This window comes from Triticum dicoccoides, chromosome 6A, assembly GCF_002162155.2.
Source record: "Triticum dicoccoides isolate Atlit2015 ecotype Zavitan chromosome 6A, WEW_v2.0, whole genome shotgun sequence".
Lineage (NCBI taxonomy): Eukaryota > Viridiplantae > Streptophyta > Magnoliopsida > Poales > Poaceae > Triticum > Triticum dicoccoides.
In genome coordinates, this window is record NC_041390.1 from 152277435 (window position 1) to 152296297 (window position 18863).

At 47.4% G+C, this 18863-nt stretch overlaps 1 protein-coding gene across 37 annotated transcripts; it reads right to left on the reverse strand.

Moving 5' to 3' along the window:
• Nucleotides 1-9264: 9264 nt before the first annotated feature.
• Nucleotides 9265-15221, reverse strand: LOC119316367. Of its 37 annotated transcripts, none has more exons than XR_005152915.1 (10): nt 14755-15221; nt 14081-14263; nt 13487-13641; nt 13303-13332; nt 11915-13212; nt 11010-11507; nt 10442-10522; nt 10151-10231; nt 9939-10045; nt 9265-9821 (listed from the first exon to the last, which is right to left on the reverse strand). XR_005152915.1 is itself a non-coding variant. In XM_037590679.1 (6 exons), the coding sequence occupies exons 2-6, from the start codon at nt 14255-14257 to the stop codon at nt 12962-12964; spliced, it is 510 nt and encodes a 169-aa protein (XP_037446576.1). In that variant the 5' UTR covers nt 14258-14263; nt 14755-15221; the 3' UTR covers nt 11914-12961. The 37 variants fall into 37 exon arrangements, 1 of the variants encoding a protein (XP_037446576.1); XR_005152920.1 differs by having other exon boundaries at nt 9939-10049; XR_005152926.1 differs by having other exon boundaries at nt 10151-10240.
• Between the last annotated feature and the right edge of the window lie 3642 nt (nt 15222-18863).

Genomic DNA, 18863 nt, shown 5'->3' on the forward strand with positions numbered 1-18863 from the left:
TCGGGTGCAGCGGCGAACGGGCTCAGTGGCGCGGGGAAGAAGAACCTGGCTTGTTCCAGCGAGAAAAGGGGGAGGCCGCGGCGAAGCAACTCCGACAGGCTGGAATCGAGGTAGCGCACGGATCCAGCCGGTCTTGAGGAGCTCCGGGCAGCGCAGAAGCTTGAAGGGGAAGCCATGGCGCTCGACGGTGGTGTTGGTCCATGGCGGCGGTGGTCGAGGTGGAGGCCTGCGGCGGCTTCCATGGCGTGGGGAGCACCTGTGCAGAGAAGAGAGAGGATGGATGCGAGGCAGAGAAAGCCACAGGAGGGAAAAATGGAGGGAGGAGGAATGAGGGAGAGAGCACGGGGTCGGCCTGGTGGTGGCTTTGGTCGCCGACGAGGGAAGTGGCTCAGGGTCGACGGTGGGAGCATCGACGAGGCAGCGGGGTGCTCGGGCAAGACCGAGACCATAAGGAGGAGGCGAAGGGGATTGAGTCAAAGAAAAATAGAGAAGGCACTGGATTGGGCGATGGGGATCCCAAGGAAGATGCGGCGGCGGCGCGACCGGACAGGCTCCCTAGGTTTTAGGGTTTGATTTGATTTGGGTAGGGGTTGGTCTATATATAGGGAACAAAAGGATTAGGTTTGGAACCTCCGATCAAAATCGGACGGTTTCGGATAAATAGGTTAGGTATCCCAATTAAGAAAACGGAGATGTTTTGTAGATGTTTGGGTATGATCCGAACACAACGGTGGCAACTGTCCGGGTCGGGTCCGGGGCAGCTTTCGGACGCGCACATGAGGGGTCGATGCACCGTGCAAGGATGCGTTTCGGGGCCTGGCGGTTGATAGCGGACTGTGTAGAAAGCTTTGGAATGAGAGAAGAGAAGAGAGAGAGACCCGACGACTGTTTCCGGAGACCGAAAACGTCCGACGTTAGACCGGCTATATTGTCGCCATAGTTTAACGGTTGGGCTATCAAACGAACTCCGAATGTGATGAAACTTGACAGGCGGTCTATCTACACTATAATAAGATCACACGCCAACTTTCATCCCATTCCGAGAACATTCTCTGGCCACTTATAAAATAATAATCCGGACATGTCGCGGGCGCGTGCAAGTGTGTCTGGGCTCAGTACGGACAACGGACGGAACGAGGAGACCGTGACAGATGCAAGTTTTGAAAACATGATGATGCAATGCACATGATGACATGAAAAGATGCAACACGCAAGCAAATGACAAGCCAACAACAGCGAATAACTGGACGACACCTGTCACATCGGTCTCGGGGCGTTACATAATCCAACGGCCGTGCTGCTTCTTCAATATCTGATCTTCTTGCTCCAGCCGCCCAAACCAGCTCTGGTGGGACTGCCTGCTCCCGCCTCCCGTGGCCGGCTGTGCTGCCGCACAGGCCGCACCGCCCCACCCTACTTCATTGCTGGCCAGGCCATTCCTCTAGTCACCCACACCTCCTGTTATTTTCCGGCGACTGCAGCCGGACCAGTAAACCCTCGTACTCCCCACCGCGTGGGCAACCATTGCCGAGTCTTCCCCGGCTCTGTGTCGTTCCCTTCCTAGGCCTCACCGTCGTCCACCGCCATGGTGCTCTCGGCACGGCCTGGTCAACTTGGTCAACGAACGACATCCATCGGCCGTGGACTGTACGCGCAAAATAATGATTCCTCCACCTGATAGCTGGGACCCACCAGAAGGGCCTCTGTATTTCAAGAAAAAAACGTTCCCTCCCTCCCCGCTGACATGTCGGACCCACCAGCTATATCTTTGCACGCAAGGAAGTGCCTCCTTATTACGCACAAAAAAATGAATACCCCCTGCTAGCTGGGACCCACCATAGTGGGAGGATGACTTGTGGGACAACAAAGTTGACGGGGACGGAGGGCTTTGTCAACTTAGTCAATATGAACGATTCTAGCTCCAGTGACTGTACGATGTCCATCCAACGGCCGTAGTGCTTCTTCAACCTCTGGTCTTCTTGCTCCAACCGCCCAAAGCAGCGCCGGTCGTGCCGCATGCTCCTGCCTCCCGTGGCCGGCTGTGCTGCCTCGGAGGCCTCACCGCCCCCTACTATTCCCACCGCTGGCCAGGCCCTGCGGCGACGGTACCCTCACACCGCAGTCGAACCAGTGAACCCTCGTACTCCTCTCCGCGCGGGCTTCCACTGTCACGTCTTCCCCGGCTCCGCGTTGTCCCCTTCCTAGGCCGCGCCGTCATCCACCGTCGTAGTGCTCTCCGCGCGGCGTGGTCAACGTGGTCAAGGAATGACTTCCATCGGAAGAGTACTGTACGCGGAGAGGCTGACAGCTGGGTCCACGGCCACAGCCCAGTTTTTTGTGATTTGCCAAGTAAGTCGCTTTGTCAGGCCTGTTGGGCTGGAAATCTTTCAAGACGAGGAGAGCTTTCATTCGGCTGGCCGAGAAAATGGCCCATCAGTAATGAGAAATGGGTTGTACATTTTTAAAACACATCAAACCGGTAATTAGTTTCAAATATCTTTTTTTTTATTTCAAGATTTTAAATTACATTCATTTTTATGCATGGAGAATTTATTGGATTTTATATTATATACATTTATTTTTAAAATCAGTTTGAATGTGAGTCGAAATTTCGGGATTAAAAACAGTTCGAACCGCACCGAAATATGTAAAATTTCGTATAATTTTTGAACCGTGGCCACAATTTGGGCTGTAATGCTAACAAAAAGAATATGGGCTCCGAAAAAACCTTAAGAATTAGCAAATGGACTAAAAATTATTAGAAATAATGGCATATGGGTTGTATGCTGTTTTCCACAGATTTGAGGCTTTCCTAAAAATAGGTTGACGCACAAGCAGTGACTGTTGGATGTCCATCCAACGACCGTCGTGCTTCTTCAATCTCTGCTCTTCTTGTTCCGGCCGCTCAAACAAGCACCGGCGGGACTGCCTGCTCCCTCCTCCCCGCGGCCGGCTGTGCTGCCGCGCAGGCCTCACCGCCCCACTGTACTCCCATCGCTGGCCTAGCCATCCCTCTACTCACCCACACCTGCTGTTATTCTCCGGCGATGGCAGACGAACCAGTAAACCCTCGTACAGTCATACTCCCCTCCGCGTGGGAAACAACTGTCGAGTCTTCCCTGCCTCCATGTTGTTCCCTTCCTAGGGCTCGCCGTCGTCCACCGCCCTGCTGCTCTCGGCGCGGCCTGGTCAACGTGGTCAACGACCGACATGCATCTGAAGTGGACTGTACGTGGAGAGGCCGACAGCTGGGTCCACGGCCGCACACAAGGAAATGCCTCCTTATTACGCGCAAAATAATGATTGCTCCACCTGACATCAGGGACCCACCGAAAGGGCCTCTGTATTTCGCGAAAAAAACATTACCGTCGCTGATAGCTCGGACCCACCAGCTATATCTTCGCATGCAAGGAAGCGCCTTCTTATTACGCACAAAAAAATGAATACTCCCCCTGTTAGCTGGGACCCAGTATAGTGGCAGGCTGACTTGTGGGCCTACTAAGTTGACGGGGACGGAGGGCTTTGTCAACTTAGTCAATATGCACGATTCTAGCTCAAGTGACCGTACGATGTCCATCCAACGGCCGTAGTGCTTCTTCAACCTCTGGTCTTCTTGCTCCAGCCGCCCAAACCAGCGTCGGTCGTGCCTTGTGCTCCTGCCTCCCGTGGCCGGCTGCGATGCGGCGGAGGCCTCACCGCCCCCTACTACTCCCACCGCTGGCCAGGCCATCCCTCTACTCACCCACACCCCCTGTTACTCTACGATGACGGCAGCCTCACACCGCAGCGAACCAGTGCCCTCATACTCTACGTGTGGGAATCCACTGCCGCGTCTTCCCCGGCTTCGTGTCGTCCCCTTCCTAGGCCTTGCAGTTGTCCACCGCCCTGGTGCTCTCGGCGCGGCGTGGTCAACATGGTCAAGGAACGGCTTCCATCGGACGTGAACTGTATGTGGAGACGCTGACAGCTGGGTCCACGGCCGCAGCAAGGAAGTGCCTCCTTATTACATGCAAAATAATTATTCCTCCACCTGACAGCGGGGACCCGCCGGACGGGCCACCGTATTTTGTCCCCCTGACTGCTGGGACCCACCAGCTACATCTTCGCACGCAAGGAAGTGCCTGACAGTCGGGACCCACCTGGCCGAAGCGTACGTAGCGTTGTCATTCTCGTTGCGAACTGTACGTACATATATAATGGTCGATGTAGAGGCGCGCATGTGTCGTAGTAGAGGCGCGCACATAGCATGTACACGTACGTACAGCGGCCAGGGTGCAAGAAATAAAATCCGGCCACGTATGTGTACATACGGGCGGGGTCTCGAACGCCTAACCGCGCATACGTATGACCAGGGCTCGTGTACATGGCTGGGTCGGAACGAAGAAACAGCATCGTCGTCATGTTCATGGGGAGGCAACGAAATGCGTCGTGTTCATGGGGAGGCAACGGAATGCGTCGTGTTCATCGGGAGGGCTTGGACGGAACATGCAATGTGAATGAGCCCTGGCGTACCGCACAACGGAGGAAACGGCCTTGTGTTCGACCGGCCACGTTCGAAATGGGATCTGTTCATCGGGAGGGGTCTGGCGTACCGCAAAACAGAGAAAACGGACCTCCTACGGTCGAAACGGGGGTCCTGTTGATCGGGAGGGGTGTGGCGTATCCAAAACGGACGAAACGGACTTGTGTTGGAGCGCTACGGTCGAAACGGGGGTCCTGTTCATCGGGAGGGGTGTGGCGTACCTCAAAACAGGACTCCACGGGATACTGTTCATCTCCACCGTCGACCCCCTCCAGCCTTCACGAGCTACTATTCATCCACCGTTGACCTCCTCCAGCCTCTACCCGCGACTGTTCATCCACGGGCTCCTGTTCATCCAACCTCCACCGCGCGCTACTCCACCGGCTATTGTTCAACCAGCCCTCTCCACGGGCTCCTGTTCAACCACCCCTCCACGGGCTACTGTTCATCCTGCCCTCCACCGTCTATTGTTCATCCTGCCCTCCACGGGGTGGTCCTGTTCATCCAGCCCTCCACGGGGTCCTGTTCATCCAGCCCCAACCGGCTCGATCGATCGGGGTCCTGTTCATCCAGAGGCAACACCATGGGGTCCTGTTCATCCACCCCCATCGGGAACTGTTCATCCAATCCCCCCCTCCCGCAACACTCACTATTCATCCAGAGGCAGCATTGATCGGCTTCAGTTAGCAGCAGTAGCGAAGGAATCGCACGATCGGGTTCAGTTAACAACCATCGATCGATTGCTCGGGTTCAGTAACGCGTAGCCTGCAGTGCAATCGCTCGGGTTCAGTTAGAGCCCAACGCCTCGCTCGGGTTCAGTTAGAGCCAACGCCTCACACACACGCGTGTACGTGTACGAGAGAAACGCGCATCGCTCGGCCCCCGACCTCCCACCGTAACCGGGAACTCCCTGAAATTTTTCTCGCCCTCGCTTCTACCACGGTTTTTTCCGTCATGGACGGCCCAAAGAATGTCATGCAGCTGCGTCTCCGGCCCGCCAAGACGAAAAGCCCATTTACTGTCATGATTTTTTGTCATAGAAGTAGGAGCCCACCACATGTATGATGATACCGGGTTTTGTCACAATTATCATCATAGAAGTGTCATATGTATGACATAATTTTTTTTTTCGGCCCAAAATGTCATGGATGTGTCTTTTTTTGTAGTGTAAGTTGTCATCGGTGCAAGCAATAAAAATTGCTCTCTAAATATGTATGACTAGTGTGGGAGAAAATAAGCTTTATACGATCATGTGATATGGAAGAAATAAAAGCGACGACTGCATAATAAAGGTCCATATCACAAGTGACAATATAAAGTGACGTTTTTTCGCATTAAGATTTTGTGCATCCAACCATAAAAGCGCATGACAACCTCTGCTTCCCTCTGCGAAGGGCCTATCTTTTACTTTTATCTCCTACCTTGCATAAGAGTCATGGTGATCTTCACCCTTCCTTTTTAAAATTTTATCTTTGGGCAATCACAACATGTTGGAAAGACCCTGGTATATATGGCTAATTGGATGTGAGTTTTCATGAACTATTATTGTTGACATTACCCTTGAGGTAAAATGTTGGGAGGCAAAACTATAAGCCCCTATCTTTCACTTTGTCCGAGTAAAACTCCATACCCATAAGTATTGCGTGAGTGTTAGCAATTGTGAAAGATTATATGACAGTTGAGTATGTGGACTTGCTGAAAAGCCCTTTTATTGCTTTTTGCACTGATGACAACTTATTTGAAGGATCTTATTCAATCTATATGTAGATGTGGTGGATTCTCATGACAAGAAACTGGGTTTTAGGGTTTTTGGGTGCACAAGTAGTATCCCTACTTAGTACAGATTTTTGGCTAGCAAAAGATCCTAAGGAAGCACCACATGTTGGAGGTTCCATGACAATATAACTTTTATGTGAACATAAACAAACATAACCCATTATGTTGTCTTCCTTGTCCAACGTCAACTACTTGATCAAGCTTGAAAATAATTAATGGGGGCTCACTATCATAGAAGATGTCCTATATGTGAAATCTCTCTTCCTTTAATATTCTTTCATGACACTACTGCAGGATGCTGCTAACGCGACACTACAATCATAGACCCTTCGAGAAACTGTGTGCGATGCAATAATCGCAAACGGTGGTGTATGAAAACCGACAAAAAGGGTGCAAAACGTTTGCGATGGAGGATGCATCAAACACGGTTCAGATTTTAGTTGCGTGTGCGATGAAGGGCATACGGTTCAGCTCAATTAAATGTTTGCGATGAGGAGGAACAAAAGAAATAGGCAGCCAGATGAAGGCATGTGCGATATACATCATACGGTTCACTGGGATGAACTGTGTGTGATTACGCAACACAAAAGAAACGGTCAGCCCGATCAAGGTGTGTGCGATGTACAACATATGGTTCACTCGGATGAACTGTTTGTGATTAGGCAAGAGAACAGAAACGATTCAATATAACAAGATGTGTGTGATATGCGGCAAACAGGTCAGTAATCATAAATGTGTGCAAAGACCTATAATAACGCAGACGATTGCTTCTAATAAGATGTATGTGATATGCTCTGTCTACCGAACATCTATTGGCCATTGTGGAACGGGCAGTCATCCGGATACGCCATAAGGATGTGAAGAGGCATTCCTATTAGCAAGGACTAGCTGTTCCACCAGTAGCTCATGTAAGAAAACTATCAAGTTAAGTGTGCTCAGGCTGGAGCAGCCATCGGATGGGTGACTGGATGGGTAGTTGTATCGATGACCGAAATGCCCCATTCCCTCAACTAATTTAAGCTTGAGGTCCTTGTTTTTTACTTTTTTTATTTTTAACACATGCTAAAGAAGGTCTACCGCATTACTTTTTGACAATGTGCGATATGTGGCATACACTTGATCCATCCGACCTATTTGTGATGGAATAGGCCGTGTGTGTTGTGGGCAAACGCTTGCTATTATTCAACCGTTTGGGATTGATGAATTCAACACCGACGGGTTCCCTAGTGTGGTTCGTATTCATCTGATAATCATCTACTTCTTGTGCTAGCTCGATGCTAAGTTTTCATTAATTGATGGTGTTTTATGAACACGCCAGCGTTTCCCGCCATTTCCTCACCTGTTTCCCGCCACCCTGCTAATTGCGCATAGGGGGCACGCCGCACGGAGGCGACAAGCACGGCCTGTAGCACATCCACCTTTTCCAAGCATGCCAACCCACCAAAGCGCCACCTCTACCATCAACCTCGTCGACGAGGAAAACGAGCAGGCGCCACGGCCCGTCGAGGCTGAGGCGCTCCCCGGCGACGCGATGGACGGTGTCATGATGCGCGTCATCGTCAGGGTTGAGCAGACCTTTGGCGCATGGTGCTTGAGCACCGCGGATCAAGATTTGCATGTTAGCGCCGACTGGCTGCAACTCGCCGCACAACATGATCGATGGCGTGCCGAAGAGCAAGCTAGGAGTGTTCGTGCCGATAGGCTGCGGCTCGCCACACGGCGAGACCGTTGTAGCGCCGCAGAGCGAGAGGCGCGGCGCGCCGCAAAACAAGAGTGGATCAAGCGGCGCTTGCCCGCTGTCGACACGGCGTCGCAGCTGGGTACACGTCCCGTCAGTACCCCCATTCCTCGCTAGGAGTGGGCAAAGGCCCTCAGCGCCGTACTTGCACCAGAGGCCGGCCGCACCGTACTTGCACCGGATGCCCGCCGCGCCGTTAGCATGGGTGCCACCGTTCGCCTTGTCCGCAGCCCACTTGATGCCAACACGCTAGTCCATAGGCTCGACCGCCTCCTTGGCCCAGGTGTCCACCTGGGCGCAGTAGGGGAACATGGCCGTCGCATCCTCGAGCTGGTGATCTCCGATGAAATAGCCAACTTGGAGCTCAATATCGCGCTTCAGATGTACCGCGAGCGTGTCAACCGCTTGGACGAACGCCTGCACGAGTTCAGGCAGAGCCAAGAGCTACCCTAGGCAAGGGCTGATGGTCATGGTCTCATGGATGCGTTTTATTTTAAAAAAATCGTTTCAACGTGGATAGCTATGTATTCACAGCAATCATAGTATTGCCTTGTTTATTGCTCTGTTTCAATGTGTGTACTCTATTTTTCATTTTTATATGTTCTGTTTCAATGTGTGTATATACGCTTTCCATTCTGTATATGTGGATGATAACAGCTAGATTCAAATTAGTATACAAGAACACATAGAAAATGGAATTCATAATATATATATATATATATATATATATATATATATATATATATATATATATATATATTAATTGTTCATTAGATTATCACAGAAACTACGATCATCACAAGTAAGTATCCCGATTTCTATCCGTACACTTAACTATTAGGTACAATGCATAAAACTGAAAACGATCAATACTAAAACTAATAATCCCTCCTGGGGCCAGTATTCCGGCAGCCCCTCGCCAGCAGCTCCCTGGTGCGCGGTGATAACCCACAAGTATAGGGGATCGCAACAGTTTTCGAGGGTAGAGTATTCAACCCAAATTTATTGATTCGACATAAAGGGATCCAAAGAATATTCTCAAGTATTAGCAGCTGAGTTGTCAATTCAACCACACCTAGAAAACTTAATATCTGCAGTAAAGTATTTAGTAGCAAAGTAGTATGGAAATAACGGTAACGGTGGCAAAGGTAACTGTAACAGTTTTGTAATGACTAGTAGTTGGGGCGCTTGTGGCGCGCCGCTTGAGGGGCATCTGGGCGGTGCCAGGTAGATGAACACCCTTTTTTACTTTCCTTTTTGGATCAAGATAGCAGGACATGTACATGCAATTCTATGGAACTTATTATATTGGAACATCGTCTGAGGAAGAAACTGAAATGCCACGCCCACAACGATATAGCATCGATAGGAGCATGTTTCTGTTTGGCAACATAAGATACATTAATAGAAATTACACGCATGTCGGCCCTGGCAGCGATACCTCCCTCTAACCGTGCGGCTGACGATGCGTCGGCAGTAGCTCGCCGTCACAGACGGCGACGAACCTCCGGGACATGGTGTGGATGTTGGCGCGAGGGAGATGTTGAGCTTGGTTTAGAGGTCCCTGATGGCAGCCCTAGTCCTCTCGATGGCAAACGGCTCCGCACTGACGATGCGGCGGCAGTAGCTCGCCGTCACAGACGGCGACGACCGTCCGGGACACGATGTGGATGTTGGCGCGAGGGAGATGTTGAGCTTGGTTTAGAGGTCCCTGATGGCAATCCTAGTCCTCTCGATGGCAAACGGCTCCGCACTGTTGGCGTCCTAGTTCCTCGGCTTCCTTGCCTGCAAATGAATTCCACTTCATATCTGTGGCATGACTGGTTCTGAGCTTATAATGATTATATGAATTATGAGAGAAGCGAGTGTGCTCGATCAAACATACACGGACTTCCGGCTCACCTTGTGGCTCTGAAAGAGCTGGAATGGCTCCGGCAAAGCTTTACAGATGCCGACTTGCTCGGCGGCGTCGTCACCCTCAACATCCCCTTTCAGAGCAGTTCGTTGAACTGTCTATGTACAAAATATCAATGATCAATGCTACAGTCTACCTTCTACTTACGTTCTATGAAGCTATTTTCTCAAATTAGATATCAAAAGTATTAATCCTTAACCTTAGGCCATAGGAAAGAGCCAACAATTAGAAACAAGGAAATACTGGTGAAGATAGAAAACCTGCTTCCGGTTCTTCTTTTCTGCAAGGACTTTTCCTCAGCAAACATTTGTAACACTGGTTATAATTATTTCAGTTCTTAAAAAAGCATGGGACGAATAGGAGAAAATACAGGAATATCAAGGTAAGATCCTAGGAAAGGATGCCTCAAATTAATTGAAGGCCCACTGAAATGAGTCAGACATATCATGCAATATGAAATAACATTCTTCAAATTGTGCGAAGGAACTACCTTTGTTGTTCCATTGGCTCGATAGACATCAAAGTAATGTGAACTAATTCAGTCTCCATCTATCTACAATGTTATTATATCCTGAAAAAAAAAGCAAAACTAATTATACCACCATAAGTTTTATACAAACCACATCAGACAGATATTAGATCGAAACGGACAAGAAAGCATCAACGAAGTTTAAAGATTCCACCCTCTAGATCAACATTGAATTGTAGACTTGACAGCGAAATCAGTTATTTGCAGCTTCCTTCCGCAAAGTTTGCAAAAGTTACAAAAAATAACCTTTTTTTAGCAGAACTCAAATAACCTTGTTCAAATATGAGAAAGGTTATAGCTTAATGATTACCCAAAGTTCGTTCTCTTGAAAAGTGTATCAAACTTTTACGAGAAGGCTATACAATATTTTACTAAACTAAATTCTTTCAGGCTGTTTTTTAAAATCAACGCATCCCTCATCAAGTCATACTTTTCTAGTACTTCCTACAAATTCTTCAAAGAATAGTACACCATGACATAGTAATGCAATGCCTAGAGTTAAACATAATCAACTTTGGCAGATACATACATGACTGTGTACCATTGTTCCTGCCATCTTTTGTCAGTGCACATTGTGTCTGCTTGAACAACCAACTTCAAAATACTCAGTGTTTTAGATTGTGGAGTAGTCGTGTGATCTGTAAACATTTGTTCCTGCCATCTTTTGTCAGTGCACATTTGGCAGATACATACTTTCTGTTACAATACATTAATACAACAAAATAAATAAATGCAATAGTAGTATAGCAAGTTTTTTAGGGTTTAGCATGGTTTTTGTCAACAGAGTATAATACACGAAGTTATTAGAACACCGATCAACCGAGCATTGTGTTAGATAGCAGTATAGCATGGTATTTCCAGAAACAGGAATGTGAAATTTCAAATTTTTAGCTTACAACAGAATACTCCGTGTTTCAGACATTTGAGTATTATCACACAATTTAAATTAGTCACTATCTAGTTCATAGAAGATGTTAGAAGATATTGCAAACCTCATCTACTGCATTACCAAGAAGTTTAGATATAGCTGCACGGCAATAGAGAAGTTATTAGATAAATATTCTACATGGTGGCATACGATCTTGAAGATCAAACTTAAAGAAGAAAAGTCATGAGTACATCATGCCTTTACTGGATTGATATTCATAATTATTTCAGTGATGAACTGAGCTTTATTTAAATATTATTTATTTTTGTCTTTCGCCAAAACCTAAAATAATATAACCTTGGCAAGAGGTATCCCTAAACCTCTACCATATATCCTAAAACACCTAAAACGGGGACTAACCCAAAGTAATAGAAGTGCCTATGAAATAGTTTTAACCGACAGAATCAAACAATAGAAACCGAGGCCTGACCCATCAGCAAAGATGAGAGGATGGATACATGGATGGGATAAAAGCGAACGGTTCCAAGGCGGGAACTGGGTGCAACCTGCTCGGATGGGGAGCGATTTGGCACTGCGGATGCAGACGAAGAGGAGGCATGTGGACGGTGAGCTTTGCGCGCCTGACGCTCGCTCGGATCGGCATAGTAAACTAACCCTGCATCCACTTTATAGAAAAGAAAAGGCATCATGCTTGTATTGACCACAGCAAATCGAGTCAAGATTAAATTTAGGTAAATATATAAATTTGGCAATGCTAAATACCTCGAAGGAAAAATGACTTGGAAAATCTGATCAATAGAATAAAGCAAAATCAAAAGAAAATTTGCTGGATATAGCTGTTGTATGTAGTGTTGACACGCTCGGCTACGTATGTTGCATGTTCCCCTTGCTTATCATGTATGGCTTTGCTCCCCTACACGAATTATGACTCCTCTGGCAATATAGAACTTGCAAGCTAATTATTTCTACCATTATGTGCCTCCTAATGATCCATGAACCAATGAAATATATATAGCCCTCCGGTGGCACTTGGAGATTCAAAGATACACATTTGGCCACTCCAAAGAATAATAGGTTTGTGATTCAAAATAATTGTTAATCGATTGAAGCATAAACTTGGTATAGAAAAGAAAAGTGATTAAATTGTCTATCTGAACCATATGATCATTGCAACTCAAAAAGGATGCAGCATTGCCGATGAAAATAAAATAGACAAACCTGATTGATAATCAGTTGTTGAGTCATTGGCGCTCAAATCGCTCGCCACCGTTAGCATGCTTGATTTCGCAACTTGTGAAGAATGATGCAAATGTTATAACAACAAATGAAAGTATTGGCCTAAGAACAGTCACAGTCACGACCTTTGAGCTCCTCAATGAAGCTGTTACAGAAGAAGTCAATCGTACTGGATATTGTTCCTGTCTTTTTACAAAATAAAATAAGCTGACTGTTCCTATCAGTAATCAAATACTTGAACAATCAATCTAGCATAAGATCATTTTCTGCGGCAGCACTGGAGGGAACCCGAGGATTCCACGGCAACCCTTATGGATGGGCAGCCTGCAAAGCTCCAGATTTTCGACATACCTGCATCATTTGAAATGCACCAGAGCACAATCTGATCCAGTACAGTTGTGGACTTGTGGTACAAGCCAATACAGTTGTGGACTTGTGGTACAAGCTAATAGATACCAATCATTCATATTTATAACATCTGCTGAGATCATAAAGGACACACAAGGTGGAATGAGATGAGGCTAGAGTTAAGCTTACAACTGCTTTCGAAGGTCCAAGGATGCCGACATTCAGGATCTCCCCTTGAAAGAAGTTGGTGGAGAGGTTCCTACATTTGTCAGGTATTGATTTACATTAGCATTCTTGCCACCGGAAAGCTGTATGCAATGCCAAGGGAATCACACCAGCAACAACTTACAGGAACCAGATGAGTTAGGCTTAGTTGTACCTGCATAGATTATAAATTAAGGGCCACATGTTCAGTACAAGGGTTATTTTTTTAGCACAACATTCTAATTTGTGACTGAAAAAATATTCATCAATCATTCGTGAAAACTTAACACTACAGCAACTCCACGACTATCCTTTTAGAAAAGATATACCTTACGCAATTGAAGCGTCAGATTCTCAAGAACCGGTGAATGTTCAAACGATGAAACAAGTGGACGGAGGTCTGGTTGCACACACCACTCATTCAGCAACAGTCTTGTACTTACTATAATGTCGGGCGCCATCTCAAATCCCTTCTAAAAATAAACTGAACAAAGTGCATATCAGTTTGCAGGGGTAAGACTAGGTTCCTATAATCCCTCCCCAGACCCCACCTTGTGTGGGAGCTTCTATGCACTGGGTCTGTCCTTTTTTTAAAGTGCATATCAGTAACGGTTCAGGGTACAGTGTAGACAGCTAGAAGGAGCGGTGGATCTGAAAATTTGAAGAATAGATGTAGAGGCCTGTTTATAGTTTCTGAAGCTGAAGAAATTGTACAGAGAAAGGTATGAAACAATGAAGCAGACGGCAAGCCACCATGTGAGGCCACGCCCTGTTCCTTTCCCCGTTGGTCTCGCTCGCTTGAGGATCAGAGGTTTATTAAAAAAAAGGAACCACAACACTTACACAATACTGCATAGATGGGCAGAAAGAGAAAGAGTGATAGAGATCAGGGGCAAGGGGGAGAAAGATTCAGAGAAATTTACCTTGGCATCACGGACGAACCTGCCCCGGCTGCTCCATCCGCCCTCAGCAACAACAACAGACCGAGCGGATCCCTGCACCGCCGCCTCAGCCCGTCGCCTTGAAGCATTGCCTGCCCCACCGCCGTCACCAGGAGATGCCGCTGCCATGTTCTCCTCCGGCCAGATGAGTTGTCGCATCCCGCGCTGATCAATTTTCAACCAAAAAAGGAAATGAAGATAGTCGAATGTATCTTTCCAACTCACAGCCACCCAATTATGTATATGGTTTCATGGTTCGTTCTTATACTCTCACTAGTAGTTCTGCTTAATGCTTTTGTAACTCAAAGTCTCTCTGACTCTACAAAATCAAGCAAGAAACAGAAGATGCTAGCAGAGAATTTAATCCAACATTATGTTCTACTTAGCCTGACATACACTGCTGAAATTTGGAACAATGATTCAAACACAAGTCCAGCATGAAGAGTTCATCGTGTACTCAAGCGAGAAGGTTAATTTTGCCACAGACCAAACGTCCACTGCAGCTCCCAGAGCCCCATGAGCAACAAAACCAGCCAATCACACAGAAACTGGGTAGGGTTATGTAGCAATCTCCTAAGAAATTCTGCTCAACAAATACTGAGGAGATAACTTGGCCCAGGAGAATCTAGCGGCTAATTCAGTAACGAGAGGCGGACCTGGAATTAGGTAGTTGCTACGCGGGGGGTCTTGAAGTACTCCTCGTTGTCGGAGCCGAACAAATCTCTCGCCTCCTCTTCCTCCTCGTCCCCGTACCCGGCGGCCGGCCTGACGGGCACGACGCCGAACAAGTTGTACTCCCTGCCGCCGCCGGCGGGGCTGTTGCTGCGGCCGCTGGAGGGGCGCTGGAGGAGGAGGCGGTGGCGGCAGAGAATGAGGAGGATGAGGACGGGGAGGAGGAGTCGGACGAGGCGCCGCCTCCGCCCTCGTCGGATCAGGAGGGATGGGAGGAAGGAGCGGGGCGTGGGGAGGTCGTTGATCTGCCACCCGCCACTGGTACTCGCCGGAATCGGCCGTCGTGAGTGGTGGCGGCGGTGGCGGCGAGCCGGGGGGAGAGAAGAGAGGAGGCTTGCGTGTGAGAGCAGGGATCGACGAGAGGAGCCGCGTTTTTTACTTTTCCCCTTCGGCATAGTAGCCTAATCCCAGCAGACAAGTGGACCAATGAGCCAAAAATATTTCAACTAGCTTATGCTGACGTGGCACGTGCGAGGAGGCCCCCTTGATGCACACCTTATTGTTTTGGATTGTAACAGTGGCAACGGAAAAGTAACTAAGCAAAGATCAATATGTGAAAAGCTCGTAGGCAATGGATCAATGATGGATAATTATGTCGGATGTGATTCCTCATGCAACAATTGTAATATAGGGTGACACAGAACTAGCTCCAGTTCATCAATGTAATCTAGACATGTATTCCGAATATAGTCATACGTGCTTATGGAAAATAACTTGCATGACATCTTTTGTCCTACCCTCCCGTGGCAGCGAGGTCCTATTGGAAACTAAGGGATATTAAGGACTCCTTTTAATAGAGTGCCGAACCGAAGCATTAACACTTAGTGAATACATGAACTCCTCAAACTACGATCATCACAGGTAAGTATCCCAATTATTGTCACTTCGGGGTTAACGGATCATAACACATAATAGGTGTCTATAGACTTGCAAGATAGGATCAAGAACTCGCATATATTCATGAAAACATAATAGGTTCAGATCTGAAATCATGGCACTCGGGCCCTAGTGACAAACATTAAGCATAGCAAAGTCATAGCAACATCAATCTCAGAACATAGTGGATACTAGGGACCAAACCCTAACAAAACTAACTCGATTATATGATAAATCTCATCCAACCCATCACCGTCCAGCAAGCCTACAATGGAAGTGAGCATCATGAAATTGGTGATGGAGGAAGGTTGATGATGACGACGGCGACGGATTCCCCTCTCCGGAGCCCCGAACGGACTCCAGATCAGCCCTCCCGAGAGAGATTAGGGCTTGACGGCGGCTCCGTATTGTAAAACGCGATGAATCCTTCTCTCTAATTTTTTCTCCCTGAACGTGAATATATAGAATTGGAGTTGAGGTCGGTGGAGCACCAAGGGACGCACGAAGCAAGGGGGCGCGCCCCCACCCTCGTGGACAGGTGTAAGTGCATCTAGTGCCACCCCTAGTTGGTTTTGTAGTATTGACGACAAACCTAGTTGAGGGACTAATGTGTTTGTGAGAATTGTAGGATAACACAGGTAGAAGTCCCTCATTGATTCGGTTTTACTACCAGAGATGACCCTTAAAAATGTATGAAGACATTGAAGTCAAAGGTGGTATATGAAGATATTCACATTGAAGACTATGACAAGAGAAGACACTATATGAAGCCTATGGAGCTTGAAGACTTAGATCTTTCGTAGTTCTTTTTCTTTTGTGTTGAGTCATAGGAACCACTGTACTGTTAAGTGGGGTCCAAGAGAATCAGTCAGAATGACTGAAGTGATGCCTAAACCAAAAACCTATGTCTTCGAGTGAAGACTATGAGAGCGAATCTTGTCCAGAGTCGGACAAGTCAGCTTTGCTTGTAGCCCAAGTAAAGTTGCCGTGTGAGTTTGAAATCTGACCGTTGAAACACGTGCCAGTTCCTTAGTGACCCAGGGTCATTTCGGACAAATCAGGTCGGGTTGCCAAGTGGCTATAAATAGCCCACCCCCTACAACCATAAACGGTTGGCTGCTCAGATTGAAAGTACGGCTTTTGTCGTTTGAGAGCAACCCACCTCGAAGCCTTTGAGAGAGAATTCCTTGCGAGGATAAAGCCCTAACCACCAGAGCCAAAGAGAATTGGGCATCACTTAAGTCTTCTTGTCTGTGTGATCTGAAGACTTATTACACTTGAGGACTGTGCATCCTCCAGCCGGTTAGGCGTCGCGTTCTGAGCATCCAAAAGACATTGTGGATTGCCGGTGAACGAAGTCTGTGAAGGTTTGGGAGTCTACCTTGAAGACTTACCAGAGTGGTTGGGCGAGGACTATGTGACCTTAGCTCAAGGATAATACGGTGAGGACTGGGTGTCCTGAGCTACGTGTTCAGGACTGGGTGTTCGGGACTGTGTGTCCTAAGGTTTAAATACCTAGCCGCTCCAACCAGACGTACAGTTGTCACAGCAACTGGAACTGGTCCAACAAACCATTGTCTTCAACGAGTCACTGGTTTTATCTTCACTTCCCTTTACTTACTGTTACTCCTTGTGAAGTCATTGTATGTTTGTACTATCATTTGTCTTCACTGAGTGACTGCGTGTTCTGTTTGGCTTCACAATATCTTCCTACCTGATCCTTACTACCTAGCTGCTATTAGTCTTTGTGCTTTCACTTCATTGAATACTTGACTATGGTTTGCCTAGTATAGTCTACCTTCCGCTGCATGGTAATAGGTTTAATTTTATCGTTTGTCTTCAAAACTTCTATGTTCTGAAGACTTTCATAAAAATCGCCTATTCACCCCCCCCCTCTAGTCGATATAACGCATTTTCAATTGGTATTGGAGCAAGGTGCTCCCTTATTCTGTGTGATTCGGTTTAACCACCTGAAGTTTTAGCTATGTCGACTGCAGGGATAATTAAAGTCTCCGCTGCGTGCCCCGTCTTCGATGGAACTGAATATCCCTACTGGAAGAATAAGATGCGCATGCATCTTGAAGCGATTGACGTCGACCTACGGTATGTCGTCGAGAACGGCGTTCCCAAGGCTGGAGAAGGTGTCGCTGCTGCTGATGTCAAGAAATTCGTTCAACTGGACTCTACTGCCAAGAATATCATCTGTGGTCATCTGACCAAAGAACAGTATGGCCGTGTGAGTGCTTTGAAGACATCTAAGCTGGTCTGGGACTGGCTCTCCAAGGTCAATGAAGGCATCTCAACCCAGAGAGATCAGAGAATCAGTGTCCTTCGCGACCTCTTCAACCGCTTCAAGCAAAATGACAATGAGAATGTCCAACACACATTTGACCGACTCACTGACATCACAAATGAGCTTCAAGCCCTCGGCGCCACTGAGATTACCAAACACGAAGTCGTCAAGATGCTGCTGAGATCACTTGATAGTTCGTTTGACATCCTGGCCCTGATGATTCAAGAACGTCCTGATTTCAATACACTCGATCCGTCTGACATACTTAAGAGGCTCAACACACATGAGTTTCAGCTTTCGGAGAAAAGAGATATCTACGGTCCAAACTATGGGCGAACTCGTGCCTTGAAGGCAAAAGTTGTCTCCTCATCTGAAGAAGAATCTGACAGCAGTTCTGATGATCCTGAAGACATTGGAAGGGAACTTGTTATACTTGTCAAGAAGTTCCAAAAATTCACCAAGAAGAAAGGCTTCAGAAAATCTTCCCGGTCGAGTTCAAGGAATGATGAAGCTCCTGCTCATGACTACAAGAAGAAAACATGTCACAAGTGCAAGAAACTTGGCCACTTCATCTCCGAGTGTCCACAGTGGGACAATGAAAACAAAAAGAAGAAGAAGAGCAAGGAATATGACTCTAACGTCAAGAAGAAGAAGAAGAAGAAATACTCAAAGTCTTCTTCCAAGTCTTCCTCAAAATCTTCATCACACAAGAAGAGCTCATCTGGTAAGGCACGTGCGTTTGTTGGCAAGGAAATGGATTCAGAGAAGGAGTCTGCTTCTGAGGAGGCGGAGATGGAGTCTGAGGAGGAATCCGACTCAGGCGTCGCAAGTCTGGCTACAGCATACGTTGCCAAGTCCATCTTC